Here is a 23,675-nt window from a genome sequence, read left to right as displayed (position 1 = left end):
CACGACTTGATTATTTCAATTACGCAAACACGAGCTACGACATTTGGATACCTTACTCTATCTTCTGCACACAATTTTGAATCATTTCATGTTCTTGAATTTTCTTTGATCCATGATATCAATAAATATACATCAAGCCATATATCCACTCAATGCAAAGTATATACAATCCAATGCAAATTCCACCCAATGCATCCAATCAGTCATGTCTTATATATAGGTATAAATATGAGGGCAATAAAAAAGTAGCAACCATCCCATATGCATTAATGCAGCAAAACAAAAACAAACAAAACACGCTTAAGCCTCAGCAAGCTTCGATCGGGCTCTGATGGCCGGACCAAACTTGAACAAGACGAACGGAATCAGAGTCAAAGCGGACGCTACAAGAGCGAGGATCAACCCGGCCCACTGGCTACCGACGTTGTGGAAGAACTGCGACGCAAACAGCGGCGAGACAGCACCGAGGGTGTTACGCATGAGACCCTGGCCGGCGATGGCGGACGACGAGTTCCCGCCGTAGCAGTCACTCGTGAACGAGTAGCAGCTCTCGAAGATGAAGAAGATACCGATGGTGATGAGGGCCAGGGCGATGACGGGCGCGATCCAGTGCAGGTACTCGTACTGCGTGAAGCTGTAGATGAAGAGGCCGATGGGCAGCCAGACGGCGCCGTAGAGGGCGCCGTACAGCCGCGCCTCGGGCTGTGGGTTCTCGCCGTTCTTCACCATGCCTTCGAACTTGCGGATCTGGAAGAAGTTGAGACCAAAGCCGATGGTGGTGCCCAGGACGAGCGAGATGTAGGGAAGACCCGAGACGCCCTCGTTCCAGCCCTTCTTCTCGTTGAAGGTGATGGGGATGACGGAGAGGAAGAGGAAGGTCAGGAACCAGGCGAACGCGATCCAGAGGCCAAAGAAGAAGACGACCGGCTCGGTGATCAGCATCTTGATGGCCTTGACGGACGAGCTGTGCAGCATCTCCTTGATGCCGGGGGCCTCGACCTCGTTGGCGGCGCGGTAGCGCTCGTCGCCGGTTTGGCTGCGGAGGAGCTTAGCGCGCTTGGTGAGGGTGACGGAGCCGCGGGTTTCGCGGAGCGCGAAGAGGATGACGATGCCGAGGGGGATGTTGGCGAGGCCCTGGATACCCTCGACCCAGCGCCAGCCGAGGGCTTGGTCGATGAAGCCGGCGTAGATGGGGGCGCCGACGGTGCCGAGGATGGCGACGTAGGAGAAGGTGGCCATGGGGATGGCACGCTCCTCGGGACGGTACATGTCGCCGAAGGTGCCGCCGACGAGGATAGTGCCGACGCAGCCGAAGAGACCGAGCAGGGCACGGCAGACGATAATGGTGGCGATGTTCTTGCCGAGCGAGAGACCGATGAACATGAGGGCGAAGCAGACGTAGGCGCCGACGTAGACGACGCGGCGGCCGGCCAGCTCGCAGAAGGGAGCCAGGAAGAGAGGAGCCAGAGCGCAGGTGAAGTTGAAGGTGAAGAGACCCAGCTGGCCGAGTTCTTCGGACACGCCGAATTCAGAGGTCATTTTGCCAATGCCGGAGGAGTAGGCGGTCGTGGCGAGACCGATGAAGAGAGTCATGAGGCAGAGCAGCAGCGAGATGAAGGCCTTGTAGCGCGGGTTCCAGTTGAAGGGATCCTCGGGGTCGTCCGGGGTGAATTCCACCACGATGAACTGGTTGCCGTCGTGGACTTGCGTGCGGGTGAGAGTCAGCGGGAGGTCGAAGTCGAAGGTCTGCAGGGGACCGGCGCCCTCATGCGAAGACATTGACGATTCATCCTCGACCTTCTGGATGTGCTTGCCGCCGACGACGCGGCCGTGGGAAGGCATGGCCTGTTGTGATGAGGAGGACGAGGCGTTCTCTGTGTGCGAGGCAAGGCCAGGTTGGGCCTTATCGGATTCTGACACGATTTTATTGTCCATGATGGGCGATGGACGAGGGTAGAAAAGGGGGAGAGAGAGGAAAAACGGGGTTGAGAGGATGGGGTAAAACAGGATCAGAATGGAGAAAGAAAAATCGGACGGACGAGGGCGGATGAAGCCCTAACTATATGTGATCCAGTGGCATCGTGAAAAATGCCGCGGCGACGCTGGAGGAGCCCACCCATGGCATCATGGGACAGACAGGCTTTTCGTGCTGTCTTCTCCACGGGCGAGCTCTAGGTCAATCATAGTCCAAAGGCCAACACTGCCCGGGTGGGTCGAGGCCTGCTCGACCAGACTTGCGCTGGCTCTGTAACGAGTTTGGCCTCGGGCCCTGACCCAGACTACGTGCATGATTAACTTCGCGGAAACTCTGCTGCTCGCGAGGTGACAGAGGCATGTTCTTCTTCCTGGCATGTAGTCATTCACGGCAGAACTCCTCGTTGATACTCAGCATCATCCGGAGTATTCCCAAATCCCTACACCTCCTAAAAACCTCATATCCCGCGTCTCGAGAAAAACCGGCCCGAAATCCCAAAGCCAACGTAATCGGAACTCGCCCGAGATCCTTCTCCATCATTGGACCTTCCACCCCCACGCCGCCCGTTCGGCATCCCGATTGTGGTAAAGAGCGGCGACATCGATGCCCCCGGGCCGATTCGGAATTGCCACCCCATGGGTCTCCAACTCGACCGGTTGCCCTCCGGCGCAAGTCGGTCGGCATGGTGTATCCTCGGTTTCACCTCGGGGAAACCCCCTCTCCTAGTGCCATCCCGAGAGTTTTCGCCCGGATTGCCGGTGGACAGAATCGGGATGGTGGCTGATTTCCCCCCTGTTCAGCGTTCGCGACATCTGGAGAATCTGGAGACACGGGGCAAACCTCCCAGAAACCTGCCCCCGGGAAAACACTTCAGGGTTTCTCGCGGCCGGCATTTCACTACTGAGGTTGAAATTGAGACATATACAAGGGACAATCCAGAGGGAAAGTGAGGCAGCCAAGCTTCGGGTTCCACCGCAACGAGACCCACTCGCAGAGGAACCCCAATCCGGTAGGACGCAAAATCTGATTCTGGCTCTGCGTCCGAGAATGTGCGGTGCGATGACATCGTTGGCTTGGGGGTTGCGAACAGTTTGGCGCCAATACCGTGCCAACCCGGTCCAGAGCTCAACGGGTTGCACTTGGGGGTCTTCGGGTCTTGTGACCACGGAGTCAAAAGTTGGAGAACTGATGACGGCGTCTCCCTGCTCACTCCGTCCTCCGTAGATCCGTGGTCTGACATTCTGTGCTCATGACTGTTGCCCTCGATTGGATGAGACTCACGAGTTTGGCAGGCTGCTGTCACTCTGCACTTGGAGACGGTGGCAATAGTCTATCTCATGTTGCTGTCCATGTTCCTGTGCCTGTCTATCTCAAACGGTGCACGAATGCATCTCCTTACCCTGTGCGGTATGAGCGGTGGATAATTCCGAAGTTCATTTGTCCCCTCGGATCTTTTATCCACCGCGTGGGATGTAGTTTGTTGATACTCCGTGTTATGGGTCATCGAGATTAGCGAGTTTCCCTCAACAGTTGTCCAAGCGAATGTTACGCAAATCATAACCTGCGCGTTTTATCTAGACGGCAGCCTTGTCATTATTATTGCCAATCCAGCCTCGGCATAGACTGCTCTTTCGTATTCATTTGTTAACCGCTATGTAAAATCATACGACCCATATCGAAGTCAGCAAATCCTACGTAAAAGCAGACAACCATGACAGCATCATGCATGAATCGAGCGCCATGCCTCGAGACAACCAAACAAACCAAAAAGCCGGTTTCCCAACCCCGCCATGTGTTTGAAATCTCAGCACAGCACGGAGTAGGAACGAGCGATTTTGCCACCGGAAGTAACACCTTTTCGGTGCTCTTCTCCACGAAACGGTCGTCCACCGAGAGAACACTGCTGATCGGGTCCGGCGGGCAATCCTGACTTGAGTCGTGAGTGGATGAGTCGTGTAGCCGCCGTAGCCGAAACCTTCATGAAACTGATCTGAGTAAGATCAGAATTTTCATTGCGTTCTGCAGCCCGTTGCCCTTCGTTTGCTTTTCTCGAAAAAGGGGGCGATTCGCTCTGTCGCCACACCTTAAAAACTTTAATCGCCGAAGATCACTTGGAGTCGCTTATGTAACCGCCTCTTTGCCTGCGTTCTTGGCTGGGGTTGTTTACATTCCAGGGGTGAAGGGGAGATCTCAGTACGGGGAAGTAGCATTGGACATCCATTGTTGTGGGCAAACTGGTTCTGTATAGTGGCAAGGGGGTAACCAAGCAGCATACCATCCGAGCACTCTGAGCCTACATCCCCGACTTCAACCGAGATCATGGAACAGGTTGACCAAGTCTAAACTACCTTAGAACAACGTGCCATCCCCCAGGATCAGAATCGGACTAGACCGCGTCGCCGGCCTCTTCTCAGCCGCCAGCTCCCTGCCTGCCTTCCACGTTCCGGCCTCCAACACCTGCGGCAAAGACAGTCGCTGCGGCCCCAGATCCGTCTTCTGGATAGCCTCATGCACGCGATCCAGCAACGCGACCGTTAACGCTCGCCACTCGACAATCTCATCGGCCGTGGCATCAAACGCGGGCAGCTCTGTGCCTGAGTTCTTGACCCCGCGAGCCAGTGCTTCAGGCTTCAGGGTCAAAACGCCCATGTCGATGAATACGCCGCCGTTGCGGTACTCGGGTAGGCCGGTGGCGATGTCTGCGTTCTTCCAAGTTTTGGAGAGGAGGCGCTCAAATGGCACCATAAGGGAGTAGGCGAGCCATTGCGTGAGCTTGTGGAAGGGCTGGATCGTGTGATACGGTGAGTTGGGGGATGGTGGGTGGTCGGATAACGCTTGGAGTGGCCAGGCGTCGCCGACAGGGTGACTGGATAGCTGTGTGCGAGTTGAAGGCCAGATGGGTAGGAGGACGCTCTGCAGTGTGGTCCAGAGTGTTGCGAAGTCGATGACGTTGCTCTGGCCTGCTTGAGATACCAGGTAGTCTGGTGAGGTGTCAGCTTGTCTCCTGATGGACTTGTGCCTGCTGGGAGGCACGTACCGACGAGTTCCCCCGGTCGTCCAGATTCGCCGAATACGTCGGGGAGACGCAAAAGCGACTGGCCTAGCGATCTCAAGAGATCGACTCTGGCCGGAACTCCGACGAAGAGGTTCTCATCCGTTATCTGGAACCCTTCGCGAAGGGTGTCTTCGCTGAAATCGCGCAATGCTTGTCCTGATACCGGTCAACACATGCAAACCACACCCACAGACCAAAGAAAACGAGAGCAACTAACCAAGCACCACATCCCCACGCCCAAAACCAGCAGTAGCAAACTGCCCCTTCAGAAACATATGCAACGTGGCAACCGCAATACCCTCACTGCGAACCAGCACCAGCCCAGTGTCTGGCTCCGTAAACCGCCACTTATCACCGGCCCCGGCATCCAGCAACACAGACACAAAGAAAAGATCCACCAGACCACGCGCTTGCTCGATCTTATCGTATCCGGCCGATTCCCACTGACCTAGGAGCTTGCCGATGCGATCAACATCGTTCACCTGGAAATGCTGCCAGCGGCCATGAGGCGGGATTTTTTCGAATTTGTTTGGGCCGTAGTCGCGCTGCTTCGTTAGCACCACCTCTCCATAACCAGTAGATTCATTATGATATCTTACCTTGATAATCCCAGCTACATACTGTACCGCACCGTCGAGCCGGTCCTCATGGTACTCGAAATGGTTCAGACGATCACTCTTGGCGAGGTTGAGGATGTGATTGGCTCGTTCGCGAACGGCCTCTAGGCTGAGGATGTACTGCACTTCTTGATTCATTCCGTATGAGTTTATGACCTCTTCTAACTTTTGAGGTCTATAGTATCTTGTGGACCATCAATCTGGGGAAGCGGAGAATATAAAGCATGAGTAATGCATGCTTCAGATGCGGGGTTAAACACTTATGTCAGCTAAATGATCATTCCAGTGACTAAAAGTTATTGTTCGAGGGTTGCATTGCCACCTGGCATGCTCTTTGACCTTGTTTTGAGCAAATGTGGGGGTTTGGATGCTCTTGTGATGCTTTGTTGTGTTGTGGCTTCATCTATGGCTATACCGAGAGTGTGGTCGGTAGCATGAATCTCAAGGCTAGACTTTAGCAATGAAGCCGATACGTTATGTTTGATTATTGGATTGTGTCTAATGAAGTAAATGTTTTTTATATACAGAGTCGTGTATTCATAGTAGGAATTCTGTGACATGAAATAGTAGCCAAACATGATGCTAAATCTTACCAACCATAAAAGTGGTGGTCCAAATATATAATGACTTTTAGAGCCTTCATTCTAGGTCAACCACTTTTGCAAGGTATCGGTCGCTCAATAATAATATTAAATAAATAAATCAATAAGAAAAACCAAAAAGCACACCATCGAAGTGAAAGAATTACATCGAGTTATTCAAGTCTGGGGGAATCTGGAGGCGTGAGCGGCCATCGACGTAACACTCGGCGGTTTCGGCAAACGGAGCACGCCGAGATCGTCGGATGGTTACTGGATAGAGACTAGTGAAGAACAACTTGGGAGTCGAGCGAACAGGGCGAATCAACAATAATTGCAATATTCGGAATAATATTCCTGATCACTATTGTATTTGCGAAAACTTAATAATTGTCCAGAAATGGGGGCTTGAAGGAGAATGAAAGGTGATTACTGGTCTGTGGATTCTTATTCTGCGAGAAATTTCGAACACCTATGCCTCAGGTGTCAGTATCCCTGGATATGCCGGCTTGATAATCTGCTTTCCTTAGGGTAATTCGCTGCTAAGACTAATAAGCCCAAAGTAGATTGCACATTATTCGCTCTAGTGATTCAAAATCTCTGAGAGTCATCCTTTGAAATTATCATAAACGAGATCCTCCCAGATTTCCTTGAGAGCAGAGATGAAAAATTTTGAAAAGAAGAATGATCTTTGGAACCCATCCCGAGCCGTTTCGCAAATTAGGCTACAACATTCAAACAGGGAAGACGAAAAGACCACCACATTCCACGCCCCCACAGGGCTGGAATGGAACGTCGTTATCGGTGCGTCGAACAAATCAGGAGCATGCATGAAAGGAATAGCGCGCACGTCATTTGGTATTTACCAATAAGAGCGCTGATTATCCTGTCTCCATGTCGCGACAGGATTGTCCGTAGGGCTGAAGTGGATCCAGGATCCAGGACGGAGATACGGCACGGATAGGGGAGAAAGCTTGTTTCTGTCTTGCACTCTGTGGTTGTTACGTCGTGCGCGGACTCTTCTGCCCTTGGTGATTCCCAGCTGGGAGAGTGGGTATTCATTCTGACTCTTTAGTTAGTTGACTAGAGGTCCTGGGTGCTATTGATGAATGTGAATGCCTTGTGTAGACCAATGTCGAGCGTCCTGTCCGATGAGTCAAGATAACTACCCCGTAGACCCACGGTGAGACAGAGCAAGCTGACGGGATCACGGCTAGCTCGGGTCATCACAATGCAACTGAAATTAAACCAGAAATAGAACAAGACCACGTCAGCCCTACGAGCGTCTGGGGGACCTTGAGGCCCGGGGAGGTCCCGGTCGAGGGGGTTTCCATCCAATCGGGTGCAGCGGCAGGCAGTTCGGGTGCGGGTAGGGCTGAGATGGTAGGAGGGCCTTTGGCCAATGGCACAGGCAAGGATTGGGATGGTGGAGGGCAATCATTGAGTCACTAGTGGTCCTTGCTGGTCTGGCACGGACTAAAAGACCCCAATAAGTGAGAGGTCATCCCCCTTATCCAGTTTCCTCTGCCTTTTTTGCTTTTTTCTTTTTTTCTCCATCTTCGTTCCCCTTCATTCCTTCCCTACCTCATCTGATTTCATCGACAGATGGCACTCCCATTGCAGAATCACCTGTCCTACTGTCATGGATCACAATGCACGGATCCAACACTTCCTCTCTATTGCCGGGTAAACTTACCTTGAAGCTGCTATGTGCGGCGCTCTGCTTCGGAATGGCAGGGACTTCGCGAGGTTAGTTAACCCGTTAGATGTTCAGGTGGTAAGGAGGTAACTGACCGAGACACGGCGTAGGTCTCGATGAAGGGCTCATCGCCAGCACAATAGCGGACAAATCATTCATCGAAAATTTCGGTCTTGAGGCCGACTATCTCAGCGCTGCGCAGCAAGCGGACCGACAGTCGAATGTCACAACCATGGTCACGATCGGGTGTCTACCAGGCGCCTTGCTTGCTTTCATTTGGAGCGAGAAGATCGGCATGCTTTGGGCCATGCGGCAGGCCTGCGTCCTTTGGATTGTCGGCTCCATCGTCTTCTTGACGTCTCATACTATCGGGCAACTCTATGCTGGCCGTTTGATTATGGGAATGGGGATCGGTCAGTTCGGGGTTCTGTCACCGGTTTATTTGGGTGAAGTGGCGCCTCGGGATATGCGTGGGATACTGATCGGATTGTTTGGTATGTCGGAGTACTTGGGTATCATGACTGGGGTAAGTCCGTCGCTGAGCGTTAATTGCCCTGGGGCTATGCTGACAAGCAACAACCTAGTATTTCTCCATCTGGGGTGCCTCTATCCACATTTCGGACTCGAGCTCGAAGCAATGGATCATCCCGCACAGTGTCCAAATCATGTGGGCGGGGATGCTACTCATATTCTCGATATTCTGTGAGGAGAGCCCGCGATACATGTGTAAAAAAGGGCGTCAAGATAAGGCGGCGGAGACTCTAGGAAAGCTATGGGACTTGTCGGCATTTGACCCTGCCGTTCAAGACGAGATCACCAGCGCACAACGACAGCTAGAACTGGAATATGGGCATTCATCTGCACGATCGTTCTTCGGGACCCTGAAGAGCCTGTTCACAAGCAAGGAGAACCTTAAACGCATCGCATTTATCTTCACCTTACAGTGTTTGATCCAGTGGTCTGGCCCTACTTCTATAACTAGTACATATCCCCACCTTGCTCAACTAAAAACCCACCCAACAATACACAATAACTAACACGATCCCAAACCAGCCTACGCGCCCCGTCTTTTCGCCCTCTTCGGCATAAAAGGCCAATCCCAAAAGCTCTTCACGACCGCCATCTTCGGCGCCGTGAAGTTCGCCTCCTCGCTCGGCTCCGCGCTCTTCATGATCGATCTCCTCGGCCGGCGCCGAACACTCTATATCGGACTAACCCTGCAACTCCTCGCCTTTATCTACTGCGCCATATTCCTGACTATTTACTCAACCCTCTCCGAGACGGCCCAGGAGGCACCGGCTGCCAGACACGCGGCCATCGGCGCCATCGTCATGATCTACTTGATTGGCGTGGCGTGGGCGTTGGGGTGGAACTCCATCCAGTATATCATCACCGCGGAGATCTTTCCGCTGCATGTGCGACTGGCGGGGTCCAGTTTGGTGACTGTTTGGCATTATGGGAATAGAATGGGGATTTCGAAGGTGAGCCTTCCATTCCCTTCGTCGTTGGGGATTTGAGATGGTGTTCCATGTATGTTGACTAACGATGACATTGCGGATAGGCCGTCCCGACTATGTTGCTCGAGCATGGATCTCTGGCGCCCAAGGGCACGTTTTGGTTCTTCTCGGCTGTGTCGGTCGTGGGGATGGTTTATACATGGATGTTTCTGCCAGAGACGTCGAAGAAAGGGTTAGAGGAGACCGGGGATTTGTATACCAAGGGGAGAGTTTATGGGCAAGAGAGTAAATAAAAGGTGTTTATGATTGGGCGGACGTCGAGAAAGGGATCAACAGGTGGGATGCTATGCCATGTCCTTTTTAGTGGAAACATCAGACACAGAATCCGCGTGAATCTGTTGCAGGTTTGATATCATTTCTTAATTCCGACATTTATTACTCTCCAGGCAGGATCTGGGTTGAGACAGAAATAAATTTAAATCAAGGTCAGATGATTAATGACAACAGATTTGGTTTTTTTTTTTAAGATGGTCGAATATTCATGTTTGTGCTGGGACACATGTTCTGGACAGTATGGTCGATAGGACAAGACAAAAGCCAAGTTGAAAACAGGGCAGGGTTTGCCATGTAAGAAGGCTGAATGAAACAGGAGAACCCCGTTTCCCGCCCACCCTCTGCCTTTCTGACTTGGAGAAAACTCAGAAAAGAGAGAAAAAAAAAATGAGAAACTTGCGGCTACTCCGTAACATGCCATAGGCTAGCCTAGCTCCACCTAAAGAGCCAGTCACATTTCAGATGCATTCTAACGGTCCACTTTTATACAGTTAGCGCACATAATTGAATTATCAGTCTCCCTGCCTGTGGCCGACCGTGTTACTTGTTCCCTAAGGCAGAAAGGCTACAAGTCCTGCTATGAAGTAATATTATTGATGTGTTGTAACATTGGAAAGACATTTACGCGGAGAATCAATTGGAAACAGAGAGTTTAGAAAATATCGGTCTATAATTCCTAGACATAATAAACCTGGATGTATGAAGATCTTGGGCAAATAGAATGAAACTTGACTTAAACCATTTAATGGATAGGTAAGAGATTATAGACATTGAAATGAAAGATAGCTTATCTTACATTTAAAAACTAGCCATAGTTTAATTATTTCTATACCAACCGCGAGGGTTCCGTGGGCTTTCGTCTCACCCTGACTGGATGTTAGATCTACTACTACACCTACTCGATAGGCGGATAAAGTGAGAAGGCTGCAAATCCATTGCAATGATCGACAAGCCATAAATTCATGAGATCATTGGATATCATCTATGTAAAAATACCACTGGAGCCGTCCCAGGAGCCTAACACGAGAAAGGACTCCGGACAGCGCCAATCTTGTAATGATGTCGCTGTCAATCTGTCAGTATCTCATCAATTCACTTCTCGGGGGTAATGAATACTAACGATATCCTGAACGCTGGCGTATGTGCCTCCACCGAGGACCAACAAGCCAATAAAAAAAACGAGGACGCAAGAAACAGCATGGACTAGATTCTTCGGAGCGTACCATTTCCCGTCGCGAATAAGTTTGAACCACATGACTGGTGGGAAGTACAGCACGAATCCAGAAATAAGAAGAGCAGAGCTGAGCGCAAGAAGGTCGTCGAAGAAGGGAATGGATTCGGCTAGGATCCAAGCAATGATGGTGATCGCAGCGAGTGTCACAATCCAAGTGATCCAGCCCTTTGGAGTGTTGATGAAGCGAACAATGGAGTTTTCATATATGCGTAGGTGAACATATCGCGCGGTGACAGTGTTACCGATGGCACCGGAAATGAAGATCAAAGGCAACGCCATTCCGAATGCCACCTTGGGAAGCACGCCTTGGAGAGAAAGGAGAGCGGGACTTTGGACGTCTGTGCCGACGAAAACGAAGATGAGCGAGCCGATGAGTGTATAGACTACCATTTCGATGATGCCCAAGGTCCAAACTGACTTCATGAAGTCTTTGGGCGTGTGCATCTCAGACATGAAAGGGGTAATGAACATGCTGAAGCTGTAAGCGAACATGATATTGCATATCGCGACCATTCCATCCTTGAACGTTGTGCCTGGAGCTGGCCATGCAGACCAGTTTCTTCCAGCTATACCGCCCGGTGCGTTGGATGCCTCAATCCCAGAGCCGATGATCGTGATGGCAATGGTGATGGTCACGGAGGCGAGGTCGATGTATCCTAGGATGGCTGCTTCGGCGAAGGATGGCGCAATTGCAAGAAGAAATAATAAGATAGCCGACACAATGCCAAAGACTAGACCGCAGACACCCTCGTCGGACAAAGTGTTGAATGCAATGGTTCCAGTGAGGCAAAAAGATGCCGTCATTAAGATCAGCTGAAGCACGTACAGGGCGCCCACCAGCTCTTGCCCCCATCGGCCTAGGACGAGGCCGCCGATATCTCCATAATGGTGGATTTCGGGGTAATGAATCTTCACCATTCCGACGAGATACCCTGTATAGATGACCACCAGCCCCAGGCCAACGCAGCAAATAACGCCAGCAACGAGACCAAGAGTTGCGAATGCACTGGGAAGACTGAATGTCCCTAAACCTATGGCCTCCACGAGCAGAATCACGGCCATTCGCTTCCAGCCAAGACGGCGGAATTTTGCTTCTCCTTGGACAGTCTTGTGTTTCTCTAAGTCAGTGACGGTGCCGATTGCATTTTCGTAAGATGCCTCGACTTTTGATATTTCGTCGGGACCAAGGCCGCCCGTGTCCTTTGCTGATTCTGACATGGTATATGGTGGGAGGGCAGTGTCATTGTTGTGCATGATGGAAGAGGTTCCCGGCGATGGGTGGGAATGAAACGTGGTTGAGAGTGGATGGATATGGGGACAGACAAAACTAAATAGAAAATTCCCAACTAATGGGCCGTGCGTGTCGCTTTGCTTATCAGCTCCAGGGCCACACGATATGGCGTGTGGGCCCAGAGGTGCGTCTACCCCATGCCAACGATTCTACCCCGTCATTTCCCCAGGCTATCAAATACGAGGATCTCCACGGGTTACGACGTCCACGAGATTCAATCGAAACTCGGGAGGAAGCTGATGTGCCCGGACTGAGGGCTGAGCATTGGAGACATTTCACGCAAAACTTTCCGCTATAGCCCCGAGTTTCCCCTTTGGGTAGTCCTGAGTGGATACGGAGAGTGGCCCCTCGCATGGTTTTGGTGGGTCGACCCGGTTATAGCCGGTGTCTGACCATGACTTTCCGGTTTGAGTGAGGACTTTTACATAAAAGAATCCACCAAGGGCTAGGTATCTTTATTCTTCTCCTCTACGGAGGACAGACTACTCCGCAACGGTGTAGCTGCTTTGTTGTCTGTGTATGGTAGCTGATGAGAAACAAAAGAATATATTCAGCCGAAGGAACAAGAAGTATTGTTCAATTGACAGCATCGCGCCCTGTGTCAATGTGATTTCCAATCCCCCCACGATTCGCCTCAATTTTGGCCTTACTTTATGGCCACACGAATAAGAAAAAGGCACCAATATTCACCCCGCAAAGGCACAATACCCCTCAGAAATAAACAAATATGGATGACCCACTGTACGCTAGATCTCCTTCCAGGAAAGGGCTAGGGGAAGGTTTTCTCGAGGTAAGGACCCAGTAACGCGAGAGCTTCCTCCAGCACTTCGGTGTGGCAAACATAGCCCACACGAATGAAACCCGCAAAGTCTTGGCCGTCCCCAAAGCATCTTCGACCCGGCACAAAGAAGACCTTCGTCTTGGAGATAAGGTCCTTGCAGAACGTCTCTTCGTCCACAGGAACACCGTTGTGAGCAATCTTGATGAAGGCAGTCGTGCCTGCATTGGGCTTGACCCAGGACAGAATATGGCCGTATCTGTCAACGAAATCACCCAACAGGTCGAGGTTTTTTCTAGCAAGTTCGACGTTTCGTTTCAAGAGAGGCAATCGAATGGCATCCGACAGTGCATAGTTGGCGATTTGGTCGTCGATTCGAGAAACGCTAATGGTGGTGTAATCCCGAGATGAAGCCAGAGCCCCTATGATTTCTTTGTTCTTTGAAGCAACCCAGCCGATACGAATCCCAGCCATGGCATACGCCTTGGACATGGAGCCAGTGACTACTACGTTGTCGTAGTCCAATGCCACAGCCGAGGGGGGTAAATCCGCGTCCTCCTGGAAGAGATCATGATAGAGGGGTCGGTATACCTCGTCGGCAAACAGAACCAAGTTTCTCGCCCGGGAAATACTGGCAATCTTTTTGAGAACTTTGCCTGGGATTGTGACTCCCGTGGGGTTGTTCGGGTTGTTGATGATAATCATCTACATGTTGGATCAGTGTTCTGTGGTCGTCAAACCTTCGCCATAGGATCCTCACCTTTGTGTTTGGCTTGATCAGCCCTTCTAGCTCGCTTATATCGGGCACGAAGCCGTTGTGCTCTTGCAGCTTCCACAGCGACACTTCGGCGCCAATCGATTCAGGGACGCAGTAAAGCTGCTGATAAGTGGGATATACTGAAATAACGTGATCGCCAGGCCGGAGCAGAGTGAAAAGAACCTGGAAGTTCGCTGCGATAGCCCCCTGCGTAATCAACACATCATCGGCACCGAGGAGATTGTTGTTTCCCAGGGAACTTTGACCAAGCAACGAGGCGACCTTGGCACGCAAATCAGCAGTACCCCGGATGGCACCATAGACAAGACTCATGGACGTGTCAACGGGGTTGGAATTGGATTTGTTGCCGGCTAGAGCAGCCAACTCGTCCAGCGACACTGACGCTGCGCATGTTTCCGCTGTGTTCAGCACCCCTGGTGTCATCTCATACTCGTCCATCCATCTTTCCACCTCGAAGGTTGGAATTGGCACCATTTTAGTGTATGAAAATGCAACTATGGATGAGAGAGGATGACTTGATTCACAGCTGACACGGGACACGGATGTGGACCGATAAGCAGGACTTGATGTTGGTATTTATGTCCAAGACAACGCCGAGTCATTTGAGGGTAAAAAAGGGAGAGGACAGGAAAACAAAAATGCCTGCATTCACACGCCACCAAGAAACGGTCCACCCATCAACTGCGGTCATGTTATTAGGTGTGTGGAGTCAACATGGAAACTCAAGATACACGGCTGTGCCAAGGCTGCTCTTCCATGGAATGGCCAAACGAGGGCTCTACTGCCACGCACAGAGCGTTTATACCGAGGAATTGAATTGGTTTTCGCAGAATGCAATCGGTTCATTATTCCCATTTCTCTCTCTCTTAAATGCCCGATTGATGGATACGAAGGTGACAGCCATGCGACCCTATTTTGGATCTTACGGCGCCTTGGATCGGAATCTGTAAGAACACTTGTGAAGTGCCATTGCCGGAGTACAGTCTCCGTGCAAGCAATTTCATTGCTCTGTATAGAGTGGGAATGGCCATCCTAGCATCCGCAGCCTGTGGAGCTGGGTATACTAGACTTAGCCTGCGGTCTACCCTGCCTATAAAGAGGCCGACCCTGCTGGGATCCAAGGCGGTTCCATTTCCAGAGCATTTCGAATTCTCACCTCCTTTACCATGGCCTATCGTACCCCCGTTTACACCACCGCTGCTGCCCTGCCGCTTCCGCAATTTTCACAGGCAGTCAAGCACAATGGGCTAGTTTATTGCAGCGGCTCAATCGGCATTGATCCGAAAACCGACGACCTTGTTCCCGGCACTGTGACTGACCGTGCGCGCATGGCTCTTCGGAATCTCGAGGTCGTCCTCCAAGCGGCCGGAAGTAGCATGGACCACGTGCTTAAGGCCAATGTCTTTTTGTCCAATATGGCTGATTTCAGCGCCATGAACGAAGCCTGGGATGAGTTTTTCCCGCAAGACCCTAAGCCGGTGAGTTAATGCGACGTCGGACTTGCGGATTTAGCGACATCTCGAAGGTGGAAGACTGATGATTCCCAGTGTCGAACATGCGTTGCGGTTCTTCAACTACCGCTTGGAACTGACGTGGAGATTGAGGTGACTGCAAGCTGCGATTAAACATGAGGGTTGTGGGCTTAGCCATTGGAACATGGAGGAAGAAGAAGAAGAAGATTGCATGTTAGAGCGAACAAAGAGAATAAAATATTGAAAATTCATGATTTGCTTCATAGTCCGTAATCAAGCATGTTTCTTCACGTCAACCTGGGCTGATATTGCCGGTTTCTAGTAGGAAATGTCTCATCAGACAGCACTACTAGGTAGATTCGTGAAGGACTGATGCATCAACGTGCCGTGAAGGGTGAGAATGGCCGAGAGCCATAGGCTGCCATCCGGACAGACGCGATTATTGCATACGGATGCCTCATGTCAAGAAAATCAATCTGAATGCAAAAATTGGCCTGCCCCCGAAGTCATTTCCACGCACTTTCTGGACAAGCAGAAACAAAGAAAACCCCAAACTTCCACCCGGACATCAAGCTTCTTCCTGTTGTCATAGGACTCTGTCGGGTGGGACGATCATACTAATGGGCCGCACCAATTTAGCGCCGCCTAATTGCCCGCATTAGGAAACCGGGGACTATAGACCGGTAACGCATGGGTCTGGGGCCTCTTTTATTTTAAGTGCAGCTCCTGACACAATCTGGTTGGACCGATCGCTTCGTTATCCTACACTGGACTTACTTCGTACGCATGGGCAATGAAATAACTCCGCAACCTGGGCATTCTTACCCCGCAAGCCGATATCGTAAGGCCAAACACACGGACCCGACGGTCGGACGGGGACTCCGGATGTCGGAGGGTTGGGGTAATATAGCTGCTATAGTCGGCTTATGTGCCTGAAAGTCGAGATAGTTTGTGTTCTTCTGCACCTGTTTACACTTCTCCCCAGTATTATTGCCGCTATGTCGCAAGCTCAGCAAGAAACCATCCCACTCGGAGCGTACATCTGTGCTCGTCTGCGCCAGCTTGAAATTGGCTCCGTTTTTGGCGTCCCAGGCGACTACAATCTTCGGATCTTGGACTATATCGAGCCGGCTGGCTTGCGTTGGATTGGAAATTGCAATGAACTGAACGCCGCATACGCCGCTGATGGCTATGCAAGGATTCATGGCGTCAGTGTCGTGATGACAACCTTTGGCGTAGGTGAACTCTCTGCCATCAACGGAATCGCAGGCGCCTATGCGGAAAGAGCACCTGTTATTCAAATTGTGGGCGCGCCATCGCGTGAGATTCAGAGGTCGCGAACCTTGGTCCATCATACCTTTATTGACGGGGAGTTTGGCCGATTCGCGCGGATGCATGTGCATGTCACGGTAGCTCAGACAAGTATCACGCATGTCCGGACGGCTGCTGATCAAGTAGACTGGATCATTGAGCAGGCTATTCTGCACCAGAGACCTGTTTACCTCCAAATTCCCGAGGACATGCCCGACGTACCAGTTTCCGCCTCGAACCTCCGCCGAAAGCCAACAGTCAGTCCATCGATTCACTCTGTGGAGCCAGACGCCAACCACGTTCTCCAAATCCTCAACCGAATGTACTCAGCAAAAAAGCCTCTCATACTGGTGGATGGTGAAAGCAAGAATATGGGCGCTCTGGAAGAGATAGAACAGTTGGTGAAAGTCACAAATTGGCCAACCTGGAGCACGCCTTTTGGGAAAGGGCTCGTGAACGAGGAGCTGCCCAACGTGCGCGGAACTTATCTTGCCAACTATGGGGTGAAGGCATCCGCAGAATACTTCATGACGTCGGATTTGGTGCTGTTTCTCGGGCCGCATTTGAGTAATATCAACACGCACATCTTCACCGCGATCCCTGACGAAAATGTGACAATTTCGTTCTCGCCAAATCAGGTGAAGATTGACGGCCAGATAATTCGCGATATCTCACCCTGTCGTATGCTGCAAAGCCTCCTTCAATGCCTTGACAGCTCTCGCCTTGTCAAGATCAGTGGTCCAAACAGTCCCACGCCTCCCATCCATAAGCCGGCACCCTCCGATTCTCTTTCTCAAGAAATCTTCTACCCTTTTGTCAATCCAATGTTTCGTCGCGGCGATACGATTCTCACCGAAACGGGCACCGCAGCGGAAGGTGGCCAGGTTTTCAAGCTTCCAAGCCACACCCGATTTTTCACTGCGGTGACATGGTTGTCGATTGGCTATATGCTCCCGGCTACCCTTGGGGCAGCATTGGCGCAACGGGACTCGGCGATAGCCACCCATTGTGCTGAGCATAAGCCGAAACGAACAATCCTCTTTATCGGCGATGGGAGCTTCCAAATGACGGCCCAAGAACTCAGCACGATCATAAAGCAAGTTCTCAACGTTGTCATTATCATCATAAACAACAATGGCTACACCATTGAGCGAGTTATTCACGGTCGAGAGGCTTCCTATAATGATATCTCACAGTGGAATTATAGCCATGCTCTAAGACTGTTTGGCTTAGATGAGGAGGAATCCTCGCGGCGGTATTTTAGTGCGAGAACTTGGGGTGAGCTTCAAACGGCCCTTGATTCGGAGGAGTTGCACCGAGATGATGGCGTCAAAGTTATCGAGGTATTCATGGACCAAGAGGACTGCACTGGGGAGTTGAGAGACTTGTTGAAGGAGCAGCTAGCTAGGGAGAAATTATAAGTTAAACATAGTTCACTGGTTTCTGGTGTGTAATGGCCATGAAAAAGTCTGAAAGGACATCGATATAACGGACTGCTGTGGTTCCTCGACGTTGAACGCTTTTTTTCTGCTCATGCTAGCGTAGCAATAGCCCATAATGCTAGTTTCATTGTCAATTTTTCTTACACACGAGTCTAGTAAATGGCGGTCCACTGGAGTGTCCTATTTTCAACCCAAAGGCCATAGTCCACAAGGCTTGTACCGGAAATAGACATTGATCCAAAGTCGAAGAGAACACGCTGACTTCTTCTCCATGAGAAACATGGTGGGATTGTGAGACCCCAGCGGCGTGGGCTATCGATTGTCCCAACAGTAGATATGACTTGTGGATTCCGTCGGCTTCCGATGATTGAGCACAGGTATATCCTCTGACCCACAGACGTCGAGGTACATGTCTACGGTTGTCCTGAAAATATTTGCTAGGTAAATATTTGGGAAAACGTTTGGTTTGAAACGCGTCTGGTGATGCTGACTCAGACGGTTACAACAATTCTGACCGGGAAATAATCACAAAAAAACGTACCATTGCACATCGAAGGCCCATTTCCACCGCCTTCAATGGTCATTTTAGGGAGGCAACGGGAAGTTAGGATACCGGAAAATCCGATCGGCCAGAATAACCCGTCCTCCGCTTTCTGCCTTGCCAAGATCCACCGCTTGGATCGCTTTTTTTGCCCCCCCCCACCGCCTTTCTGAATAGCCTCATTTTCGCCCATCTTGGCCGTCTTGCGTCGTCATTGCATCGTCGGCAGATCCACCATATCCATATCCCTCCTGTCTTGACATTTGTTCTTTTTTTATAAAATTAGGAATAAAAAAAAGCCCTCATTGATCATTTTGTCGCGACTTCGATCAGGTCTGTCACGCACCCCGCTTTGTACACCTTTGTTTAGTAGGATTGATGACCCAACTGTGACCCCTACTAGTGTGCAGTGCGTCTTTACCCTATCAGTGGGACTTCGCAGCCCAGTGAGCTCATACCAATCTCGCTTATCCCAGCGTACGACTTCGAGAGGACTACCGAAGACGATGCACAGTACTAGGACCACAAATTGGGTTGATCGGTGGATGCGTGACCTCTATCGCCTCTTGGCTTTTATCTAGTCTATCCCAGTGCACCAGGACTAATTGACCATGAGCGGGGCTTCCTACATCCCTGCAGCTCATCCGTACCAGCATTGGTCAGACTTTGAGCCTTCACTCTAGAAATGAGTCTCCTATCATGTGCTGAACGAGTCAAGGGATAATTGTGGCGGGGTGCAGGGATAGTGCAGTCGGACTTGCCCGTCGGTTATGCCTGCAACCCCGTTAAAATGATGCTCAGCTAGGAAACTGCAGTGGTGAGATAAGTCTCTCTAATCTCCCGGTATTGGAATATCTACATTATACTTCTCTCTTCGTTCCATCTTCAAATATCGGCTTTTTCTAGACCATCTAAATTCGACCTCAACGGCAGTTCCAAGCTATCTAACACACGTGGGAATAGACTTTTCCTAATCGAGTCGATAATCCGGCTATAGTAGCATTTTGTAAGTCATCTGAGACATTTGACTTTAGGCTTTTTAGCTTGTTGCGTGCTTTTCGGTCTTGATTGATAAAAGACTCCTAATCTCGCAAGTAAGGTTACAGTAGATGTGATCGGCTAACGGCTAGTATCGACTAGTCTTCAGCCAAGGCGAACAAGCGCTATCGATCTATTGGATCCGATAAGGCGTGATGCAGGTGGTCCGACGGAATTCCATCCGACTGACCTCCGATTTCAATTCAATCAAGACTACGGGAGAAATTGGCGACTAGAGGAAAGCCCGGTCTGTAAGGCAGAACGCCACAAGATAGCGTTAGTGGTTAGGGCCGAAGCAAGGATCTAAATGAACCCCGCCCCAGCGACGTACAGCAAATGTAACTGGAATCAAGAATTCGAGTGGTACGATGAGATGTTATCGTCTCTAGGCTGAACACCAAAAAAAAAAAAAAAAAAAAAATAGAACCACCGAGCTATCGCGTGGTCGTTGATGTGGCGGTCCTAGCGCTGGTGCAGTCGCAAATACTCTGGGCCATGAGTCCCGGTCTTTTGGGCCCAACATGCTTTAGCGATAAGGTCATCGAACTCACAGATGGTATCACTACGAGACTGACCACGATGCCCAGATACCAAGCGATAATATATAGCATGCGCTGTCGCCGCCGAACTTCTTGGTACGCTAGCGCCGCATATCCATCATGTCACCAATTGTCTCTGAAGTCACGGGCGACGGTGCCTCGGACCCTAAACACGAGGGCATCGACGAGAAAGCCGCGATCAGTGTGGCTGCCACGGCCGAAAAGGGCCCTGGGATTGAAGATGACACCAGCAGCGAAGACGTCGTGATCGTCACGGGAGCCGACGCTGCGAAGCACTTGTTGCCTCTTCGGGATGACTTCGACAGTGCCCTAACTCTTCGCAGTATCGTGCTGGCTTCGGGCTTTGCATGCTTCCAGGCTGTGATGAATCAGATCTACCAGGTAGCTGAGATCCTTCATTGGTTGAATTTCCATTTCGTGATCCTCCTAACACTTCGGTCAGTTCAAACCTACTTTAGTTACCATCACAGGAACCTTCATCGTCCTACTTTCCTACTTCGTTGGCAATGCCTGGGCCAATCTATTACCCCGTGGTGATAAAATCGAGGCTCGCTGGAGGGCAAAAGGAAACCAGGGCAAGCTGCCCGCGTGGATAGCTGTCGTGAAGTTCATAAACCATGGGCCATGGTCTTTGAAGGAACATTCGATCTGCGCGATCACCGCGGCATCGGCCTCGAACGTGGCTGCTGCTTCGACAGTATTCGCCGCTCAGAACTTGTTCTATGACCTTCCTCTCAGCGCAGCGACTGTCGTCCTCAGTACCATCTCGATCGGTCTGTTTGGGTATGGGCTCTGTGGAGTGATGCGCCCGATAGCTGTCTGGCACACAGAGGCTGTCTACTGGAGTACTTTGCCTACTGTCAAGACCCTACAGGGACTTCATTGGCAGCAAGTGAAGAACTCAAAACCACTTAGAGTTTTCTGGTATGCGTTCACGGGCATGTCAATTTATGAAATTATTCCTGCCTACATGTTCCCGTGGCTTAACTCGGTCTCTATTCCGGTACGCGACTTTCATATTCGTTCCAAACCCATTGGATAAAAATGTTAATCCCAAGGTATACAGTGTCTGGCTGCCCAGAAGGCGACCGGAAGCAAGGCTTCTGTCCTCACCAATCTTTTTGGTGGCGGTACCAATAATGAGGGCCTGGGTCTTTTCTCTCTTTCTTTTGATTGGCAATATGTAAGAGAGCCTCTCTCCGATTTCGGGTATATCACAAGAACAATACTTATGCAAACAGATCACATCGTTTCAAACATCTCTTCCCTTGTCACTTCAAGTTCACCAAGCGGTGGGACTCTTCTCCTGCTTCATTTTCATGCTCGCAATCTACTATGGCAATGGGTGGAATTCTCGATCCCTTCCATTCATGTCAACGAAGCTCCTAAATGCCAACGGTACATCCTATCCCGTCGAAAGTGTATTCCCCGGGGGCGTGCTTGATGAGGCTCAATTGGCCCTACATGGCACTCCTAAACTCACAGGAACATTTGCTTGGTCCCTGTTTTGTGCAAATGCTGCTGTAAGTATCATCGTACATTACATAGTTAGGGTCCATGCTGACTGCTTTAGATTGGAGCTTTGATTGTCCACTGCATCCTCTTCTGGGGCAAAGACATCCGACGAGCCTACAAGAGCGCTAGGGCAGGCCGATATGACGATCGGCACCATGACCACATGGCCACGCATTATAAAGAAACTCCTTGGTGGTGGTATGCTTTTGTCCTAGTGGCCAGTTTCATCCTCGGGTTGGTTGTGGTTATCAAGGAGAACATCACACTGCCTGTATGGGCCTACATAGTTGCACTTATTGTTGGCATTATCATTGCCCCGTTCGTGAGTATTCCCGAATCAATCTTCAACCAGGGTGTTGCTAACATTGTAAATCAGAGTACCATTCTTTATTCTCGTTACGGCAATGGTATTGCCACGAACAACCTCTCCAAAATGCTGGCTGGTCTGGCAATCCCCGGAAAGCCAGTGGGTAACATGTACTTTGCTGCATGGTCTCACAATGTGATCTCAAACGCAGTGAACCTATCAAATGACCTCAAAATGGGCGAATATCGTAAGTACCTTGGCTCCCCAAGCTTCTGTAATGTCATGAATCTCACATTGAACCAGTCAAAATTCCGCCTCGCGTCATGTTCCTGACTCAGATTTATGGCACCATCCTGGGTGGCTTTGTAAACTACGCCGTCATGATCTCGATTGTGAACTCGCACCGCGAGCTGTTAGTTGACGGCAACGGCAACTCCTCCTGGAGTGGCGCCACCATCCAGGCCTATGTTAGTAACGCGACCTCGTGGGCCCTCTCGCCCCATCTCTACAAGATTGGGGGTCAATATTCCATGGTACCAATTGGTATCGCGGTGGGTGCAGCCGTAGTCATTGTACATCGCTTCTTTTACCAAGTATGCCACTCCAAGACATCGCTCGAACGTCAATTGCTAACCAAGTCTTTCTCTATCTAGTTGATCCCCCGTATTGGAACCGTTGACATATCAGAGGTTAATCTGCCTCAATTCATCCAATACGCGGGATATATCCCGTACAACCAGAGCCAGACCTGCGTTATCTTCAGCTGGATTCTCTCCGGCTTCTTCATCCAGTTCTATCTGCGCAACTACCGCCCGCGGATCTTCAAGGACTACTCGTATCTCGTGACTGGTGCTTTCGACGGAGCCAGTCTGACGGTGCTTTTCATCTTGTCGTTTGCGGTTTTCGGGGCCGGTGGGAAATCGTATCCCTTCCCTTCGTGGTGGGGCAATAATATCAATGGAAATCCTGACTGGTGTCCTATTGCTGATGAATGAGGTTGATGCACTTCATGGGTCTGTGGATGGCCTGTTCTGGTTATATAGTTTGTTTAAAACTGCCGGATCGTTTGTGGTTTGGGCTGAGCGAGGACTTGGATGAGCTAGGAATGATCAGCGAGATATGTGTCTATGATTAACCAATTTGCCCTCCTCAGGGGTACTTGAATATTTATTTCTTGACCGAAGTTAATCTGAAGCTTAATCAGTATGTGTTACTGACTCTGTCTGACAGAAACTAGAAAGTTCTCTGGAGATTCTCCCGACCGAATCTTTGCCATACTAGACCTCTACACTTTTCATTATATCAAAGATCCAGTGGGTATGTTGGAGCTGTTATGACGGCGACATCGAACTGGAGGCATGCTTGTCGTGGTTGATTTCAGCTAGGAGCCAAGAGCTTGGCAACCCGACTTACCGTGCGGCAGATATGGTCAATTTATCACAAGGGATGGAAATAGCGGTTCAGGACCAGGCTTGTTAATGCACAGGTGAGAATATGTGCAGGGCCTGTTGTCACGTCTGACAAAATATATCCAAGCAGTACAAGCTCTTAGTTACAAGGGGTTTTAAGCACACGGGTGTCTCCTGACGCACCAATCAAAACCGTTGAACTTATTTGGAATTCTCCCTCTAGCCAAGCCCAAACAGCATCCTTCCTGGCCCGCTCTTCTAATATTCACAGACTATAGAGGCTGA

General features: G+C 50.6%; 8 protein-coding genes across 8 annotated transcripts; 4 read left to right on the top strand and 4 right to left on the bottom strand.

The window, feature by feature from the left end:
* Positions 1 to 300: 300 nt before the first annotated feature.
* On the bottom strand, positions 301 to 1,935 carry P170DRAFT_353583 (MFS transporter; the record flags this gene model as incomplete). The annotated part of the gene is made up of 1 exon (XM_024843985.1): positions 301 to 1,935. One exon carries the CDS (start codon positions 1,933 to 1,935, stop codon positions 301 to 303), a length of 1,635 nt encoding a protein of 544 aa, XP_024706189.1.
* Positions 1,936 to 4,324: 2,389 nt separating this feature from the next.
* On the bottom strand, positions 4,325 to 5,785 carry P170DRAFT_353584 (URC4/urg3 family protein; the record flags this gene model as incomplete). Its single annotated transcript, XM_024843986.1, has 4 exons — positions 4,325 to 4,956; positions 5,013 to 5,186; positions 5,248 to 5,575; positions 5,630 to 5,785. The coding sequence occupies 4 exons, from the start codon at positions 5,783 to 5,785 to the stop codon at positions 4,325 to 4,327; spliced, it is 1,290 nt and encodes a 429-aa protein (XP_024706188.1).
* A 2,128-nt stretch (positions 5,786 to 7,913) lies between these two features.
* P170DRAFT_381931 (quinate permease) lies at positions 7,914 to 9,718 on the top strand. Its single transcript, XM_024845589.1, has 5 exons — positions 7,914 to 7,974; positions 8,035 to 8,450; positions 8,509 to 8,905; positions 8,978 to 9,405; positions 9,486 to 9,718. Exons 1-5 carry the CDS (start codon positions 7,956 to 7,958, stop codon positions 9,672 to 9,674), a joined length of 1,449 nt encoding a protein of 482 aa, XP_024706187.1. The 5' UTR covers positions 7,914 to 7,955; the 3' UTR covers positions 9,675 to 9,718.
* Positions 9,719 to 10,731: 1,013 nt separating this feature from the next.
* On the bottom strand, positions 10,732 to 12,202 carry P170DRAFT_493030 (uncharacterized protein; the record flags this gene model as incomplete). The annotated part of the gene is made up of 2 exons (XM_024854036.1): positions 10,732 to 10,779; positions 10,835 to 12,202. The coding sequence occupies 2 exons, from the start codon at positions 12,200 to 12,202 to the stop codon at positions 10,732 to 10,734; spliced, it is 1,416 nt and encodes a 471-aa protein (XP_024706186.1).
* Positions 12,203 to 13,008: 806 nt separating this feature from the next.
* Positions 13,009 to 14,269, bottom strand: P170DRAFT_446088 (aminotransferase class I and II; the record flags this gene model as incomplete). Its single annotated transcript, XM_024850765.1, has 2 exons — positions 13,009 to 13,722; positions 13,778 to 14,269. The coding sequence occupies 2 exons, from the start codon at positions 14,267 to 14,269 to the stop codon at positions 13,009 to 13,011; spliced, it is 1,206 nt and encodes a 401-aa protein (XP_024706185.1).
* A 692-nt stretch (positions 14,270 to 14,961) lies between these two features.
* P170DRAFT_354088 (RidA family protein) lies at positions 14,962 to 15,420 on the top strand (the record flags this gene model as incomplete). The annotated part of the gene is made up of 2 exons (XM_024844010.1): positions 14,962 to 15,273; positions 15,343 to 15,420. The coding sequence occupies 2 exons, from the start codon at positions 14,962 to 14,964 to the stop codon at positions 15,418 to 15,420; spliced, it is 390 nt and encodes a 129-aa protein (XP_024706184.1).
* Positions 15,421 to 16,265: 845 nt separating this feature from the next.
* Positions 16,266 to 17,999, top strand: P170DRAFT_446086 (alpha-keto acid decarboxylase family protein; the record flags this gene model as incomplete). Its single annotated transcript, XM_024850764.1, has 1 exon — positions 16,266 to 17,999. The coding sequence occupies one exon, from the start codon at positions 16,266 to 16,268 to the stop codon at positions 17,997 to 17,999; it is 1,734 nt and encodes a 577-aa protein (XP_024706183.1).
* Positions 18,000 to 20,192: 2,193 nt separating this feature from the next.
* Positions 20,193 to 22,976, top strand: P170DRAFT_406314 (OPT family oligopeptide transporter; the record flags this gene model as incomplete). The annotated part of the gene is made up of 8 exons (XM_024846624.1): positions 20,193 to 20,540; positions 20,602 to 21,162; positions 21,226 to 21,342; positions 21,401 to 21,682; positions 21,733 to 21,996; positions 22,051 to 22,228; positions 22,285 to 22,574; positions 22,635 to 22,976. Exons 1-8 carry the CDS (start codon positions 20,259 to 20,261, stop codon positions 22,974 to 22,976), a joined length of 2,316 nt encoding a protein of 771 aa, XP_024706182.1. The 5' UTR covers positions 20,193 to 20,258.
* Positions 22,977 to 23,675: the final 699 nt, after the last annotated feature.

This window comes from Aspergillus steynii, assembly GCF_002849105.1.
Source record: "Aspergillus steynii IBT 23096 chromosome Unknown P170scaffold_3, whole genome shotgun sequence".
NCBI lineage: Eukaryota > Fungi > Ascomycota > Eurotiomycetes > Eurotiales > Aspergillaceae > Aspergillus > Aspergillus steynii.
The sequence above is the reverse complement of the archived record's forward strand: the minus strand, read 5'-3'. Positions and strand labels throughout refer to the sequence as shown.